This window comes from Talpa occidentalis, unplaced genomic scaffold (assembly GCF_014898055.3).
Source record: "Talpa occidentalis isolate TD23 unplaced genomic scaffold, MPIMG_talOcc4v2.1 talOcc4.13, whole genome shotgun sequence".
Classification (NCBI taxonomy): Eukaryota; Metazoa; Chordata; class Mammalia; order Eulipotyphla; family Talpidae; genus Talpa; species Talpa occidentalis.
The window spans coordinates 28,785,999-28,801,960 of record NW_023601322.1 but is presented as its reverse complement, the minus strand read 5'-3'; the positions used below and the strand labels follow the sequence as shown (position 1 = coordinate 28,801,960).

The following is a 15,962-nucleotide window of genomic DNA, read 5'->3' as shown; positions in this document are numbered from 1 at the left end:
TTCTTACAAAGATTACAGAATGAAATTGGGTAGACAGTGGGAAAGGTTTCTCCTTCAGAAAATGCATTCCTGGGTTCCTAATACTTATGACATCATCCCGTTTCTCTACTTCTTCCCTTCAAGCCCAGCAATGACTAAATAAGCTTGATTATTGTAATGGAAGAACTGAGCTTTTATGTTGATTTTGCAAATTGCATGTGTGTGCAAATTGTGTATGTGTATATTTTGCAATTTGTCTATGTGTGTGTGATGTGTATCTCCACACACAGATACACCCACTTAGTTGTAGGCAGAGAAATATGGATATGTAGATAGAAATTCCTCCCTACCCTTTATCACGCTATAATCTTTTGACATTGTCAGTGCCAAGCCATTGTACTTGGTGACAGCTGGAAACCTAGCTATTGGGAACTGTTGAGTGTGCATACACACACACATCACATCACCCAACAATACTCATATTTCATTCAGACAGTACTTGCATGCTCACAATATGCCAGCCCTGTGCTTGTCACGGAGTCCAACACTAATGGAATCAGACTGTCCCTAACTCGAGCTCACTGTCCATGGCAGAAACAGAAGATAAGCAAGCCTTTAGCAAGTAAAGACTTTCCACTATAGTAAATGCTGTGGGGATAAAATGTACCTTCATAGGAGAGCTAGAGAGAGAGGCCATTAGAGTGGAAATCTAGAACAGGGCTCTGTTCTCAGAAGGACACTTCTGGTAAGAGGCCCAGGAAACCAAGTCACTGACGTAAGACAAATTGCAGTTTGCCCCTACGTTTGCCTGGTGGACGTTGGGTTAAAGAGAGAGATAGGAAAATAGAGTGAGCCCATGTCTTTCTTCAAGTCTGATCCTGAAGAGCTGGGAGACTGTGTTTGGAAGAAATTTAGTGTTTGGAGAAGAAGCAAGTATACAGGAAGTAAGTTGGTCTGGAGTGAAGAGGAAGGGGGAAAAAAACACTCAGAAGAATAGGCCTAAGTCTGGCCTGGCAAGGCCTGGAAACTGTGGTACACAAAGATGTTGGTGGCAATCAGAACTTTTGGAAGCTTCAGGAGAAGAGTTTACTTACGAAGCCAAATATGTGTAAAACTGAAGCTGTGACAGGAGAGGACTGACCTCTTCCTGGCTGGAGGACTCATTTGGTCTTGGTCAGGAGGGTGGAAAATCAGAGGGAATAGGCAAGGACTGCTGGATGCTGGGGTCAGTGCCTGCAGAGGGGGCAGCAGGCAGGCCGAGGTGCACTGTGATGCGGGCCAGGGCCTGGAGGATTTAATCCTCACGTGAGCCAGCACAGTAAAGTGAGACTGCATGGTCAACACTGGGGCTGTAGCCTAACAGCCTATTTATTTATTTATTTATTTATTTATTTATTTATTTATTGAAGATTTATTTATTTATTAATTTATACAAGAACCGGGGTGCAGGCCAGATGCACGGGAGGATGAGAGGATTCACCAGAGACAGAGTGGGGAACAGAACAGGCAGACTGATGAAATACACTGCTAAGGGGAGCAGTGGAAGAGACAGGATAGGTCTGCTGTGCCATGTGGGACCCTCTCTGGCCAGTGGGATCGAACTAGCGCTGCAGAGGCTGTGGACAGCTTCACAATGCAGTGCTCAACTGTCTGCGCCACCAGGGGAGGTCCTTAACAGAACTATTTAAAAGTTCAGTTCCTGTGTCCTAAATGACACTTCACGGTACCTAATCTGTAAAGGTGAAAATGAAACTTGATACTGTACAAGAGATTTAATCCTTACAGAATTGAGTCATTTAAGGTACAATAATTGACATATCATATTATCTCCATGAAAGTTAACTGTTATTAACAATCATATTTCAGTGAAATAGAGTTCCTGTTCCAGCAAGGAAGACTTTAACCATATGATATTACGGGGCTGGAGTATAGTACGGTCAAAATTAAATACTGAATTCCTCTCACTCAGAGTATATCATCCACTCCCTTGCAAAATCCTTTCACTCCACCTGCATTTCTGCTTGGCCTTACTCATTTGCAGCTGCTTTGGGTGTAAAACTAGATGACTTCAGTTTTCCAGGTGCATTCCAGGGTGGCATGCCATCCTGATGTCTGATCCAGCTGGTGGACTTGACGGAAAGGCTCAGCTCAAGCCCTCAGCCCACTCCAGACCCTCTGTCTGAGAACTGCCAATGTTGTATTCCAGACCTGACCTTGGAAGCTGCAGTGCCAGCACTCCCTCCATCTATAGATATGACTCCCAATATAAAGTGACTACATACTGTGGCCCAGATGCTGTTTTAAGCAAACTCATGTCTACATTCTCATTTAAACACATAGTACTTCATGAGTTAGGGATATAATTATCTCCATTTTACGAAGAAGTGAACTGAGGCTTAGCGAGGTTAAATGACTGGCCACACTCAGACCTCTTCCATCCAAGTGTTCATCCCTTTCCACAGTAGTTCATCCACAGATTGTCCCAACTTCAACATCATAGCAACCTCCAATCACTGTATTTTCCTGCACTACCTAACATGAAAAGTAAAGATCTGGTAAAGATGCCTTTAAAAAGGGACAAATTTGCCATGTTAGCTTGAATTTTGGTGGTGTATTTGTATTTTTTCAAAAGAATGATTTGGGATATCCCCTATGTAGGATTTGAACGCATCCCAGCATTGAGCATTGGTATTATACGTTGAATCCATTTCTAGAAATAGGATTTTTAAGGCCAGGCTTTATACTCTGACATGTTTGGCTTACTTAAATAGCAGGAGACCTACTAATTACTAACACTTTCTTTACCACGCTTTGTTTCCAGTATGACCAAAATAGCTTAAATGCATCCAAGAGAGATAAGCTCATGGGGCTCCTTTAATTCTCCCATCTTGCTACAGGAGTCTGGGGTAGGACAGCCAAGAAATTGCTTCATTTCAGATAAAGAGGAACCATTCCTTATTGCTTTGAGTTAGCACCTCACATTTCAGTTCTGAAAGAAATTTCAGACATGAAGTTGTTAAGGAAAAAGCTTGCACACCGTGTTGATGTTGCTGCTCATGTGTCCATGGGTGTGTTCTGGCTCAGAGCCCAGAGAAGTTCTGCTCTTGCAAAAGTCCAAATGCAGAGGAGTATGATTTGCATTTCCCTTCCTTAGAGGTGCCCAGGAAGGAAGGAAACACCCACCAGAAACTTAACTTTCTCAAGTCTAGTTCTAAAGTTTTCAACAAACTCTAAAAGCTTCACTTTGAACAAGGAAATGATGGTATTGGATTGGATGTAGCAAAGTTCCACTGTGACTTTATTAGTATAGTCACGAATGACCCATTATTAATTTGTGTATTAAGTTTTTCCTGAAATAAGGTCAACTATCTAGAAGAAACAACTAAAGTCACAAGTGAAAGGGGAGATCCCACCCAAGGTCCTTATTTTGCTCCTCAATAAGAACATGGACAGCAAGCTTGCACCTCCCATCCCACCCAAAAAGAACACAGAAAGTGAAGGTGCTAGTGCTTAAGAAAACAGACATGCAGGGCAGATAGGGAGCTGGGCTAGAATCAAATTCACTATATAGGTAGAAAACAGTCCTGAAAATAATTCTCCTGTATAGAGTAGCTTATTTGTATTTTTTTTTTTAATTCTGGAACTGCACATAGTTTTTGATGTTCAGCTAGCTCAGGGCTTCAAGGATATTTAATATTAAAGATGAGTTATTTGTCTACCCAAAGACCTTTTGATTCCTTTGAGAGAAATAAAATGACTTTTGAAAATACATTCCCGGTTTACAGAAGATTATAGGTAATTACAGAAATATTTAGACCAATGAAGAATAAAGAACATTATATATAAACTTGAAGTGCTTATTCCTTTTATTTTCCTTCTTTTCCAGAGATGACTACCACCCTGAAATTAGTGTTTATCATTTCCATGTTGTTATATTTTTACCAAATATACATGTATCCCTAAATAGTGTATTTTTATATTGTGTGTGATTTAACTTTGTAGTTTAGTCTCAGAACTGTCTTTGCTGTCAATATATTGTATTTGAGAATGACCCATGTTACTCCTTGTACTCTAATTTACTCATTTTCACAGTTATAGTGTGTTCTTTTGTAAAAATTGGCTATTTTTTTGGTTTCCATTTGCAGATATTTGATTTTGTTCCTTATTATTGACCAATAACAGTGCCCAGCAGCATAGCATAGTATTCCTGTTTATGTCTATCATTTTGCATGCAAATTACTCTCTCATATAAACCTCCAGGGGGAATTGCTGGTTGTAGGATATGCACATCTTAAATATATTAAGTGCTTCTCCAAAATGATCATTTCAATGTAGACTCTTGAAGGCAATTTATGACAATTCTTGTCATCTTGTTCTGTGCCAATACTTAGTGTCACCAAACATTAATTTTTGTCAGTCTGAGAGGTGTGGAACAATATATCACACTATGGGTTTAGCTTGTAATTCCTTTCCCTGCTTTCTAGTGAAGATGAGCGTCCTTCAGATATTATTGACAGTTTAATTTACCCATCATTCTTAGCTCATTTCCCCACTGGATAGTTGTCTTTTTCATTCTGATTTAGAGGGATTCTCTTTGTATTGTGAATGCTAATCCTATGTAGTTTATATGTGTTACAATTAGCTTCCCCAGACTATGGCTTCCTTAATTCTTAATTTATTGTAGTTTTTAAACTGTTTTTAAATTCTAATATATGCACATGTATTAAGTTTTTCCTTTCAGATTGCCCTTTTTGGTTTTACTCTAAGAATTCTTTCCTAATGTCTAAAGTTGTAAAGCTTTACTTTTTGCTTTTCTCACTTTTTTGATGCATGTGTTTGGTGTGAAGGGAGAATTATATTTTGTTTTATATATAAGAGTTATCAACACCATTTATTAAGCAATCACATCCCCACTGGCATCCCTCTTGCATTAGGATTCCATATAGATAGACGCATATGATACCCTTTTTGGCATTCATTCATGAACTTTATGACAGAATTGATAGTTTTTGATAGTGTTTAATTTGGAACACCAGGGTGTATATGCTCATTTGTTGTGTGAAACTTATTTAATCAAGTTAAATCTGTCATATCCACAACAGTGTATATGAATCACTGAAAGGGATGTTGTAGACCCCTCTGCTCTGATTGTGGATTAGATTTGACTGCATGTAACAGAAAACAAGTAGCTTAAACAAGTCAGGAGTCATATTGAACTTTGTTTATGTGAACGATAAATAAAATTATTTCTATGCCTAAGTGTCTAGGGCTAGTAGCTTCCCTAGTGACCTTGCATATATGATTTAGTTACTCTCAGTAGCTTTTGGGATTGTTGGTTTCTTCCCTCCACTTCCCCCACTTCAGAGGTGACTTGCTTTTTCTGGCAAGAATAGCTACAAGCCTCAGGGAAGAATGTATGCAATAAGAGAGTCACATCTTTCTCCTACACTCAGAGACTTGTGTTTCCCACCAGGCAGGCACCTTGTCACTGAATTCAAGTACCAGATCATATTTCAGAAATATTTATATCTTAGCTTTAGAAATGTATTTTTCCAATAAATGTTCACAACAGATTTTATTGTTCCCTAGAGATCCAGCTGATTCCTCTTCCAAGAAAACTGCCTTCTTTATTTTCCTTGAAGTTCCTTAATCTTCCCTTCTTTCACCCATCTTCCTGAAATTTCCTGTGATCCGCATCCCTGCTCCCTCACAGAAGGCTCCCCCTAGCTGGCCATCCCCATTATACCATCCTCAGGGGCAGTCCAGTTTGTACAGTAATGAGTCAAGGACTGTCCTTTGAACATGCAGTGTGTTCCTGGGTGCTTTGTCACAGTGTGAAATTTGCTAAATTCTGGTTTTAGACCATCACTATGTCATTTTCTTCTCATCTGTCTTCCCAAAATGTGGTTGTAAAATGACAAAATTATTTTGAGGAGGTATATTGAAAAACTCGTATATGGTAAAGTATCTTCAGTACATAGAAAACAGAAAACTGTTTTAGTGTGAATGTTGATTCCTGGTCATCAAAGTCTTAACATTGACCAAGTATAAAATACTTCATTGTTTTATTCATATATGAAATACTCATTCATATTCTATTGGATGCCAGAAAGTAAGCCATCATTGATGACTGCTTATATGCCAAACATGATGTATATTTTATATACATTACGACATTTTTATCCTCTCAGCACATGAAAGAGGTTATTTATCTCCACTTACAGAGGAAGATCCTGAAACAAAAGATCTGAGATAAAGAAATTATCTCCATGCAATACCTGGGTACCAGTAGGCACTCAATTCTATCCAGGGTCTGATTCTTCTTTCAGTTCTTTTAATCATAAGCTAAACCACTAAAACATTATTAACTCATTGTATCTTTAGGTCATCACTGAGTGGTCTCCTCACGTCGTCCTTTAAGCAGCACCAAGAATCTCTGGCAGCAGAGAGAGAGAGGCGGCGACTGGAGAGGGAAGAGAGGTTGCAGAGAATAGAGCGGGAAGAAAGAAACAAATTCAAGTAAGAGGAATTTTTATTGCTTGTTGATATTGATTTTTACTTTATTATAATTAGTCTTTTTCCTCGTCCCTTGTTTAGGTTTTCTAGATTCCTGCTATGAGTGAGACCATTGGTATTTTTCTTTTTCTTTCTGGCTTATTTTGCTGAGCATGATCCCTTCCAGCTCCATCCATGTTGCTGCAGATTGCATGAGTTTACCTTTTTTGATTGCTGAGTAATATTCTATTGTGTATATGTATCACATCTTCTTGATCCAGTCACCTATTTTTGGGCATTTGGGTTGTTTCCATAGCTTAGCTATTGTAAATAGTGCTGCTATAAACATAGGGGTGCAGGTGCCCTTTTGAATTAATGTTTTGACACACTACAGTGGGGGGAAGAGGGAGTAGGATCAAAACAAGGTGGGGTGGGAATTGTATGGGGACTATACCCAAGATGAAATTGCATACATTGTGCAAAAATGAAAAATGATGTAAAAAATACATAAAATTTAAAAAATAATACTAATAAATAAATGTAAAAAAAGAAGAATTTTAAGAATTTTTTCAAATAATGAATTAAAGTTTAAAGCACATAACTTCATAGTTTTTATATGGCTAATGCTGGCGTTAAAGGATTTGGAAGTGATGTTTGCTTCAGATTCAGTCTCTATTTTCCAGAAGAGCAAGACACACCTGAAATAGACAACATCTGCTGTGTTATGGCCTCTTCTCTAACCATATGGCAGGAAGCACAGCCAGTCAGCCAAATACAATTAAGGACTTGTATATTCCATTCCTGGGCCATCCATTATCTCAAATGGTCTTATCCAGGCCTTCCTGAAGACAGAGAACTTAATTGTCTTAACTTAATTTGCCACTTCCCCCTAGAGCCACTCATGTTTTATTCATATTCTATTGGATGCCTGAAAATAAGTGCTTTTCCCACTTTCTGGTTGGCTTCTTCTCCCTGTAGCAATTTTCAGTATACTTTTTTCAACAGTAATCTCTCCTCCTATTGGAGAGGAAGGTCACTGTACCCATTGTCCTCTGAGCTTGTTGGTCTCTGTCCAGCAACAAGGATGTGCTTCTGGATATGACTCGCTCCATTGCCAGGACTTGGCTCGTCCACCCCCCTCTGAGTCCAATATCCCTTTATTTCTCCTTCAGCCTGGTCTTCTGTGCTCCCCATTCTCTCTCTACCTCCTTTCACTCTGCTCTCTTGGGGTTCATGCTGTGCAGTGCTTCATGGAATGCAGAACACTTGCAGGATCTCCCTTATACATTTCATTCCTTCTACTCTTCCCTCCTCTTTATTGCATCCCTTTCCCTTTTGGCCTTCCCTTCTCCTTCTCATCTTTGCTTTCTTCATCTTCCCAGTCCCCACACCTTTCTTTTCACTTCTCTCCCCTTTTTCTGGTTCCACAGGATAGTTTCTTTGGCAAACAATATTATCAATTATCCCAGTTGAGCCTACAAAGCACATATAACATTGTCAGTGAGGATTTACAGGTTCAGTGACTTTTCTTCCAGAAGTCAGGTAGAGTATGTGTAATCATAGAAATGGTCAAAATATGAGCAGAGTTGTGAAATCTTCTCAGTTGTACCTTAATCCCATGTGAAAACAAATATCCCAAGTGTGTGGGTGAGCTGGTAATTCTGGCTTTTGTCAGATGGATTATTGACCTGCATGCAGTAAGCAGCAGCATCCCCTGCCATGAGTATGTGAAATACCACCTGTGCTGTCAGAGTGGTAGCAAATGATATATGGAAATGCCACACTTGTGTGCACCTTTTCTCATGAGGTAGGTAGCTCTGGAAGTTGTCCCTTTTGGAAAGACCAATTTGTTAAACCGCTGAAACCTGTTAAATGCTTTCTGATTCAGAAGTTTCTGAGGGGTTTGTCTATTTTACTGCCAAATAGCAGCAGAAACTCGGACTGAACAAATGGAAAATTCAGAGATTAATTTACACATCTAATGATTTTGATTGAAAACCTCTTAAAACCGGGTGCCAGTTCTGAGGAAGATGGCGCCAGCACACGCCCTTCTGTCTCTCCCAGCGTATCACTGAATGCAGCCATAAACCATGGTTAGAATGCATGGGATCAGGGAAACTGGGAAGGAGACTAGCATCCAAAGTTCCACAAAACCAGTGAGCCTTTACCATATTTCACCCTCCAGTATCATCTGGCATGTATTCAAAATTACCCCAAAGGCCAGATGCACATACCAAGTATGAACTAAAAGAGGTTTCAGGGAAAAATCTCTTTCTGAACTGAGGAATAGCAAAAGAAATTCCTAAGGGCCAGAGTGGAAAGTTTGCCTGTTTTCTTGGTTTTTCCTTCTCTTCTACCCCAGCCTCCAAGCAATGTGGTTAGAGAAATAGAATGATGGCAGTGGTATCCAGGCAGGCACCTATAGCTCTGAGGTAGAGAACCCTTCCTCTGGCCAGAAGAGCTGTGACCCCTAAAGTAGTAGGCATATCAACATTTTACCCCTCTGTGTTCGTCAAATGCGTTGCCCTGGATCTAGATGGAGTCACCAAAAGTATGCATCAGAGCAGGAGAAATGAAAACCAAAATTTCTGGGAGAGGGCCAGGAAAAGAGGCCCAAGGAAGCCAAACAATGATGGGAATTTCACAAAGAGTAGAGAAATCAAGAGAGCACACCTGAACTCATCTTCGATTTGTACAGCTCAAAACCTAACCAGCACACAGCAGACTGTGAACTAAGTCGAGTGAACCACCATTTGGGCCCCCAACTGGCCACTAAGTGATATACATTAGGGCTTGATACAAATACAAATTAAAAATATTTGCAACCCAAACCAATATTGAAACCAATATCAGAAGGTAGTCAGAACTTGCAGGTTGAACCTAAACTAGTTAACTGCGTGCTAAAAACAAAACAAAACAAAAAAAAAACTAAAAAGATTCTTCATAGAATATAAATAAGAGTACAAGTCTTATAATTCTTAGAGATCGTGCTCATAACTATTTATTATCTGATTTTGATCCCAAATGGATCTCACTTTTTTAAGGGCACAGAGAGAGTGGCAAAATAAACATCTAGGAGAGAGTGCTGCTCATTAGGATAGACCACAAACAACTATTGATTATAATGACAACAGTTATCTTTGTTGAATATAATCTTAAACTTCCTGCATAATGGGAAATATTATTCCTGGTGTGCAAGATGGATGATGAAGATGGATGTTTATAGTGATAACAAATTTGAGCCTCTGTTACTTCCCTCCACCTTCCTACCCCAATGTAGTTGCTCTTACTTATTGCCCCTTCATGTTCAGTTGTCAGTACCAAGGGCTAGAGCTTAAGCTCTTAAGCTCAGTGTGAAACCATGATGTCAGAATTCTCTAGAAAAATAAATGGTCCCCTGAAAAGTGACTGATGACCCAGCCCTAAGCTCAGATTCAAGTTGGAATCCCACCAGTATGTGACTCTGTACTCTTAACCAAGCATCTAGCAGAGACTGTGTTGATTGAAATATAATAATTTCACCTATGAAAACCAAAAGAACATTAAAATTGGACAAAGTTGGGTTTCTTGTGGATATAGACAAAAGAGAATCACAACACAAGAGCTTCCAGTGATCCCTGCGTGGGAACTGAGATTGTAAGGGATGCAAAAAAGGAAACTTGGGCTGAGGGAGGAATGTCTGTCTTTAGGGTATAGTGCAAACTGGCTGAGGAATTTAGGCCCATGAAGATTGCATTCTTGAGTTGAATTTGTGGGACTACCAGAGCTCAATGGGCTGTTAATCACCTCTGAATGCTATGCCTTGTTTGCCATTGTCCTGTTTTATTTACTTTTTTTTTTTCACTTTTTAAGAAAACTTTCCTTCCTCTCTTCATACACTTATTTACACCCTCTTTTGAAGTGTAATTACTAGTGGATCTTAGTGAATCCAATAATTCTATGTTTCAGACATTCCTGTGATTTTTATAGAAAATCCATTATATTTTGGACTTCAATAGTGCAAACTTTCAAATTTTTAAATTCAACTACAGCCACTTTCCATTTGTAAAGCAATGGTGGAATTTCATGATATGCAGATAATATCTTAGCAATTTTGTATCATCTAATTCTGTTACTTTGCTTCCCTAATTCATTTCTTGTGCATATTTCCATTAGCCGGGAGTATTTAGACAAAAGAGAGGAGCAAAGACAAGCAAGAGAAGAAAGGTTTGTATATCTCTTCTTTCCCATTGTAACCAAAACGGCATATGACTTTGCACTCTTAACCAAGCATGTCAAAGAGACTATTAATTGAAATATAATAACTTTTACCTAAAACACCTCACACCTTGGCATTTTGTAGATTAGTGTCCTGTTGTCTAAAATTTCCAGGAATGTACAGCTAAATGTAGTGTCGTTGTGGATGTGAAATGTGTGTGTGTCCTTCCAAAACTCTTCTCTAAATGAGCACATTAGTTTAACATATTGACGTATGATCTGTGTTTTTTATACCCTGCACTTCCACTACTGAGCCTGCGTTAAGTGCCCCCACTGTGTGCTTCCAAGTCAGTTGACCAGCCAGGTGCTGGGTAGGCTGCCAGACACCCCTGAAACTCACTGGATGTGTGTGATTACTTACCAGTCTTCCTGCTTAATTGTACTCCGTTCCTTGATGGCAGGAACCGTGTCTGTCCCAGTGCCCGCCACAGTGCTTAGCACATAGTAGGTACTTCAAAAGAATGTATAGAGTTAATGAGCAGATGAATGAACAGCTTTATTTAAAATATTCAAGCTGAAAACTAGTTTCATATCAATGGAAACATGGCTTGAATTTCATTAAAAGAGAGAACGGTGATATATTTAGTGTCTGATAAATTTAGGTAAGTAATGGATAAGGGCAAAATAAACCAGCAGGAGACAAAATTTTACCCAGTAGCACTGCAGTTACCTCCTCTACCACCAGATGGGGATCCTGCATGACAAGATGGAAAGGCTGATTTCATAGCAGAGCCCGTTGGGAATCTAACAATCTGAACTATGCCAATAAAAGGTGGAATTGTGCTAATTTTTTAAAGACATCATCAGCTAAATAGATCAGTACAGTCTGAGGCAGGGAAAAGTAGAGACAGCCTGTGTTCAATTAAAAAATTAACTGCTTCGGTCAGCCTCATAAACAATACCAGGGCATTGCTTTAATTTCAGTATTCTATTAGATTATTGCCATCCTAATAACCACTTGTGGCCAGCAAATTTAAAATGAAGAGTGCTGATTAAGAGAGAAATGAATGTCTATTTTTCTAATTAGTGCCTGTTTTTTGACATTTGGGGATGTTTTTTGAAATTTGGGAATGTTTTTTTGACATTGGGGATTTTTGACATACACTTTTACTGAAAATGCTATCAATTTTCTAGTCTTGAGAAATCAAATTTTATTTCTCCTTTTTAAAGAATTTTGACAACTCATCTATAAGGTTATATCAACACAAGCAAAGTGAAAGCTCTGAGGGTGATGAACTGGCTCAGATTGAGCTCACAATTTCCTCAAACCATCGAAGACAGACTAGTTCTTTCTGAATATTAATGATTTTTTTCCCAAATCAGAGCATTGCTTATGCCTGGAAAAGTTGTGCAGAGAAATTTGCCACTCCTCTCTTCTTCTTGTCCCTCAGTCCTGGACATCAGGTCACCCACCTGCCTGGGCTTCTTAACTGGTGCAAGGGTGAGCTCTCTGTGACCCCTTGTGGGATGTCCCGTACAGTACAGCCCTCTGTTTACACACAGGTTTGGGGAAGCAGCCAGGCATTTTCCTTTGACTTTGGACTGGCCACTTTTCCTGATTAGTTTGCTTTTTGCATTGGTGAACACGGGAGTGGGGAAGACAGCTTTCCTCCCTATTTGGAAAGCTGTGGGGGGTTCCTGATTAGCCAGGAAATGATGAGGTTTCCAAGAATAATGGAATTTAGAAATAGTTTGGGAAAGTGACAGAGATAAGAGGTAGAAGAATTACAAAACTCTTCTAGATAGAGCTGAATATATTTATTGGGTCCCAGGTCTCTGAACCATAATGCAAAGACTCAGAAAAGATGTCTAGAGCCACAGCAGAGGGTGTGAAGGTTTGTATCATCTGGTATAACAAGAGGAATGTGGTTTTGCTATTTTGAGGCATAATGGTCATCCATGCATGCACATTTGACTTTGATTCATTTCATATCATCTCATTTCATAATTTCAGGCAAACTGCTTTATTGGCAATGGTGTAGACACAGTGAGTTTCTGCTGAGTTGCTCCTTCTATTTTTTTTTTTTTTCAAGCAGTAGTAGAAAAATTTTATCCAATATCAGTCAAAGTGGCATCCTGGAATAATTAGTAAGAAATGACATCCAGGCTGGGCACACGTTGAAATGGGTATTCCTCTGAGGGGGATGGCAGGACACGGGGAGAACATGCTTTATAGCCAACAGGGGTTATGGGAACACTGTGTAAGGGAAAGCTGGGGCTGGGCTAGGAAATTATGCATAAACTTGACCAATGATGCAGTAAGGGAGATTCTGAGCACCACTTAACAGGTCTGAGGACAAGGAACTTAGAAGGAGCCAGATTTTTGTTAAATGTAGGGAAAAATTCTCAGCAGGAGGGTGGCGGGAAAAGTCATTACTAAGTTGGTTTAGGTTAATCTACAGTGAAGCAGGGTTTCTGTAGTGCCTTGTGGCAACAGACTGAGCCTGCATGGTTCTCTGGGCAGCGGTGCCAGCCTGCCACCCATGTCCATGGTGGATGTTGAGGTCATCGCACACCAAGGTGTGTTTGCCTATCTCTGCCACCAAACGGTGAGCTTCATGAGAGGGGTTTTTTGGGTTTTTTTGTATGTTTATTTTTAAATCTCCAGTGAATACTGTAGCTCTTAGCTTATGGCAGGCACTTGATAAATGTTCTATAGACAATGAAAAACAAATGATGCAGGCAGAGGTGCCAGTGTTTAGATGAAAGTGGCAAAAGTGAAAGGTCTCTTTTATTATTTTTTAAAGATTTTTATTTATTTATACAAGCACTGGGTACAGTCAGAGGTGCTGGAGGGTGAGAGATTTCACCAGAGCCAGAGCGGAGAGTAGAACAGAGAGAGTGACGAAGTACACTGCTCAGGGGAGCAGCGGGTGGCAGGAGAGGTCTGAGTGCCTTTTGGGACCCTCGCCCGGTGGCCGGGGAGCAGCCAGAGAGCAACCAGGGAGCAGCCGGGGATCAAACCAGCGCTGCAGAGGCTGCAGGCAGCTTTGCAACTCAGCGCTCAACCGCTGCGCCACCAGGGAGGCCCGAAAGGTCTCTTCTTGGGGCTGTGCTTTGTGGATAGAAAACCCAGTGCCCCGGAAGACTCCACCAGAATCTGTCATTTGGGGGTTGTGTCACAAGGCAGGAGGTGTGTGATGGTCATTTCATGGTCCGTTGGAGTCTTGGGATCAAGTCAGCATTGGTCCCCTAAGTGTCATGTGGCACTTCCTGTCACTCTCTGAGGGAAGGAAGGTCATGATACAGATCTAGCTTCATCCCCAGTGACTACTGGAGGTTGACATGGGGCAGGAGAGCTCACTGAGCTGTACAACCCTAAATGCCACATGACCTGGCTCTTCCCAGCACAACAGTCCACCCTCACCACTCCAGCCCACTGCAGACAAACACTACATTTCCTTTTTTTTTTTTTAAGATTTATTTTTATACAAGAGCTGGGGTACAGGCCAGAGGCACAGGAGGGTGAGAGGATTCACCAGAGACAGAGCAGGGAGCAGAACAGGCAGATGGACCAAAATACATTGCTTGAGGGGAGCAGCAGGCAAGATAGGAGAGGTCTGCCACGCCATGTGGGACTCTCCCTGGCTGGCCGGGAATTGAACCCATGCTGCAGAGGCTGCGGACAGCTTCCCAGCGCTACACTCAACCCACTGCGCCACCGGGGAGGCCCATGCAGTTCCTTTTTAATTATGACTCTTGCCATTCAAGCCTGCATGTCACCACTATTTGTTAACATTTTTTAATTGTGGCAAGAGGCACATAACAGAAAATTTACCATTTTGGCCATTTTTAATTTGACATGTAATTTGGTAGTGCTACATTCATTCACATTGTTGCACAACCAAGCTCCAGATCTTTTTGTCTGTAGAACTGAAGCTTTCTACCCATCAAACAAATGCCCGTGTCCCCTCCCCCACCCTTTGTGTTTATCACAAAAACATGCTCAGGATGCTTCAGCTGAAACCCTTGATTCTCTCCATGACTCAATTCTGGAGGAGGACATCTTTGGGACTTAGGGGACACACTGGAATAGTCTTTGAGTCAAATTTGTCCAGACTCTGGCTTGAGCAACCCCAGGAGTCCCCCAGAAAAAGGGGTGAAGGCTTTAGTTTCCAGCACATGCCTGCTTCCGGGAGGGGTATGGAGAGGTCAGGACCAGGGCAGGGAGCCAGAATGCAGGTCGCAAATGAGGTCTCCTCATGGCCTGAGGAGGCTGGGTTCCTTCAAGGCTGGGCTCCCTCCCTCCCTGAAGTCTTCTGATACAGTAGAGCCTCATTTCCCCCTCCAGACTCCCATTGCCTGGACCCGGGCATGTAACTTCTTGCCTCCCCAAAAGAAGGGGACACCTGTACCCATGATCTCCTCTTGGATTCATAGCCTTCCTGGTCTTGTTGCTACCACCTCCTTTAAAACACGCCTCTTCCTGGGTTCTGACTCTGCCCTCGAGATCACTTTCTTCCAAGATCACTTTCCCTTGCTTGTTGGTCTGCATAAGTTCAGAAATATCTTTCTTTTGTTACCTCTCCTACCTTTTGAGAACTCCAGATTTTTTAAAGCCGCCTCTCTGGGTGTCACTTCACCTGAAACAGTAAGGCAGCTGCTCCCAGAGCTAAGCCTCAGAGTACTTTTTATCATAAGCTTCACCTTGAGAGGAAGTTCACCCCCTAGAAAGTGAAGCAGGTGCTCTGGCCCGCCTCTGATGCAGGTACAGCTCTGAAGGTGGGTGCTGCTTTTGCAAGTTTCTCGCAGGGCACCAAGAAAAAGAACAAAGACTGGTAATCTTCCTGTTCTTAAAAATCCTATTATCTGCTTGTTGAAAACAGACATCCACATGTGAAAAGATGACTAAATATGCCAGGCAATAAATGTAAAATGCCATCTGACTTGAATGGACTACATATCCGACATGAGTTCAGAGGCAAGGCCAAGATCACTTCCAGCTGTGGTGGTCAAGGTAGGCCCCACAGAGGGAGGCCTGCAGAGAGCTTGGCCTGAAGGGCGAGCTGCCTATGGACTGACAGAGAGAAGGGGTGTCCACGGTAGATGTGGGAGCCATCCCACTTTAAGGATAAATGAAGACATGCATGTTTTTTAAATGCATTCTTTTTCAAGGTTTTATATGTCTGCTCTGCCTTTGTTATCTGGGTGATTTAGGAGTGGGGAGTTGGAGGGGTGCTGTGGTGTGTCAAAATTGGGGGCTTGCCCGCTGGGGGCTTGCCCATTGGAGG

At 41.2% G+C, this 15,962-nt stretch overlaps 1 protein-coding gene across 9 annotated transcripts in view; it reads left to right on the top strand.

Moving 5' to 3' along the window:
* Positions 1–15,962, top strand: part of FHOD3 (formin homology 2 domain containing 3) — a 408,106-nt gene that overhangs the window by 317,658 nt on the left and 74,486 nt on the right. For 7 of the 9 annotated variants that reach the window (XM_054694088.1, XM_054694093.1, XM_037508274.2 and 4 more), the window contains 2 exons: positions 6,364–6,498; positions 10,630–10,680. In XM_054694088.1, the coding sequence (XP_054550063.1) occupies positions 6,364–6,498; positions 10,630–10,680 (186 nt within the window). The remainder of the gene's footprint in view (positions 1–6,363; positions 6,499–10,629; positions 10,681–15,962) is intronic. The other 2 variants (XM_054694089.1, XM_054694087.1) reach the window with 1 other exon arrangement.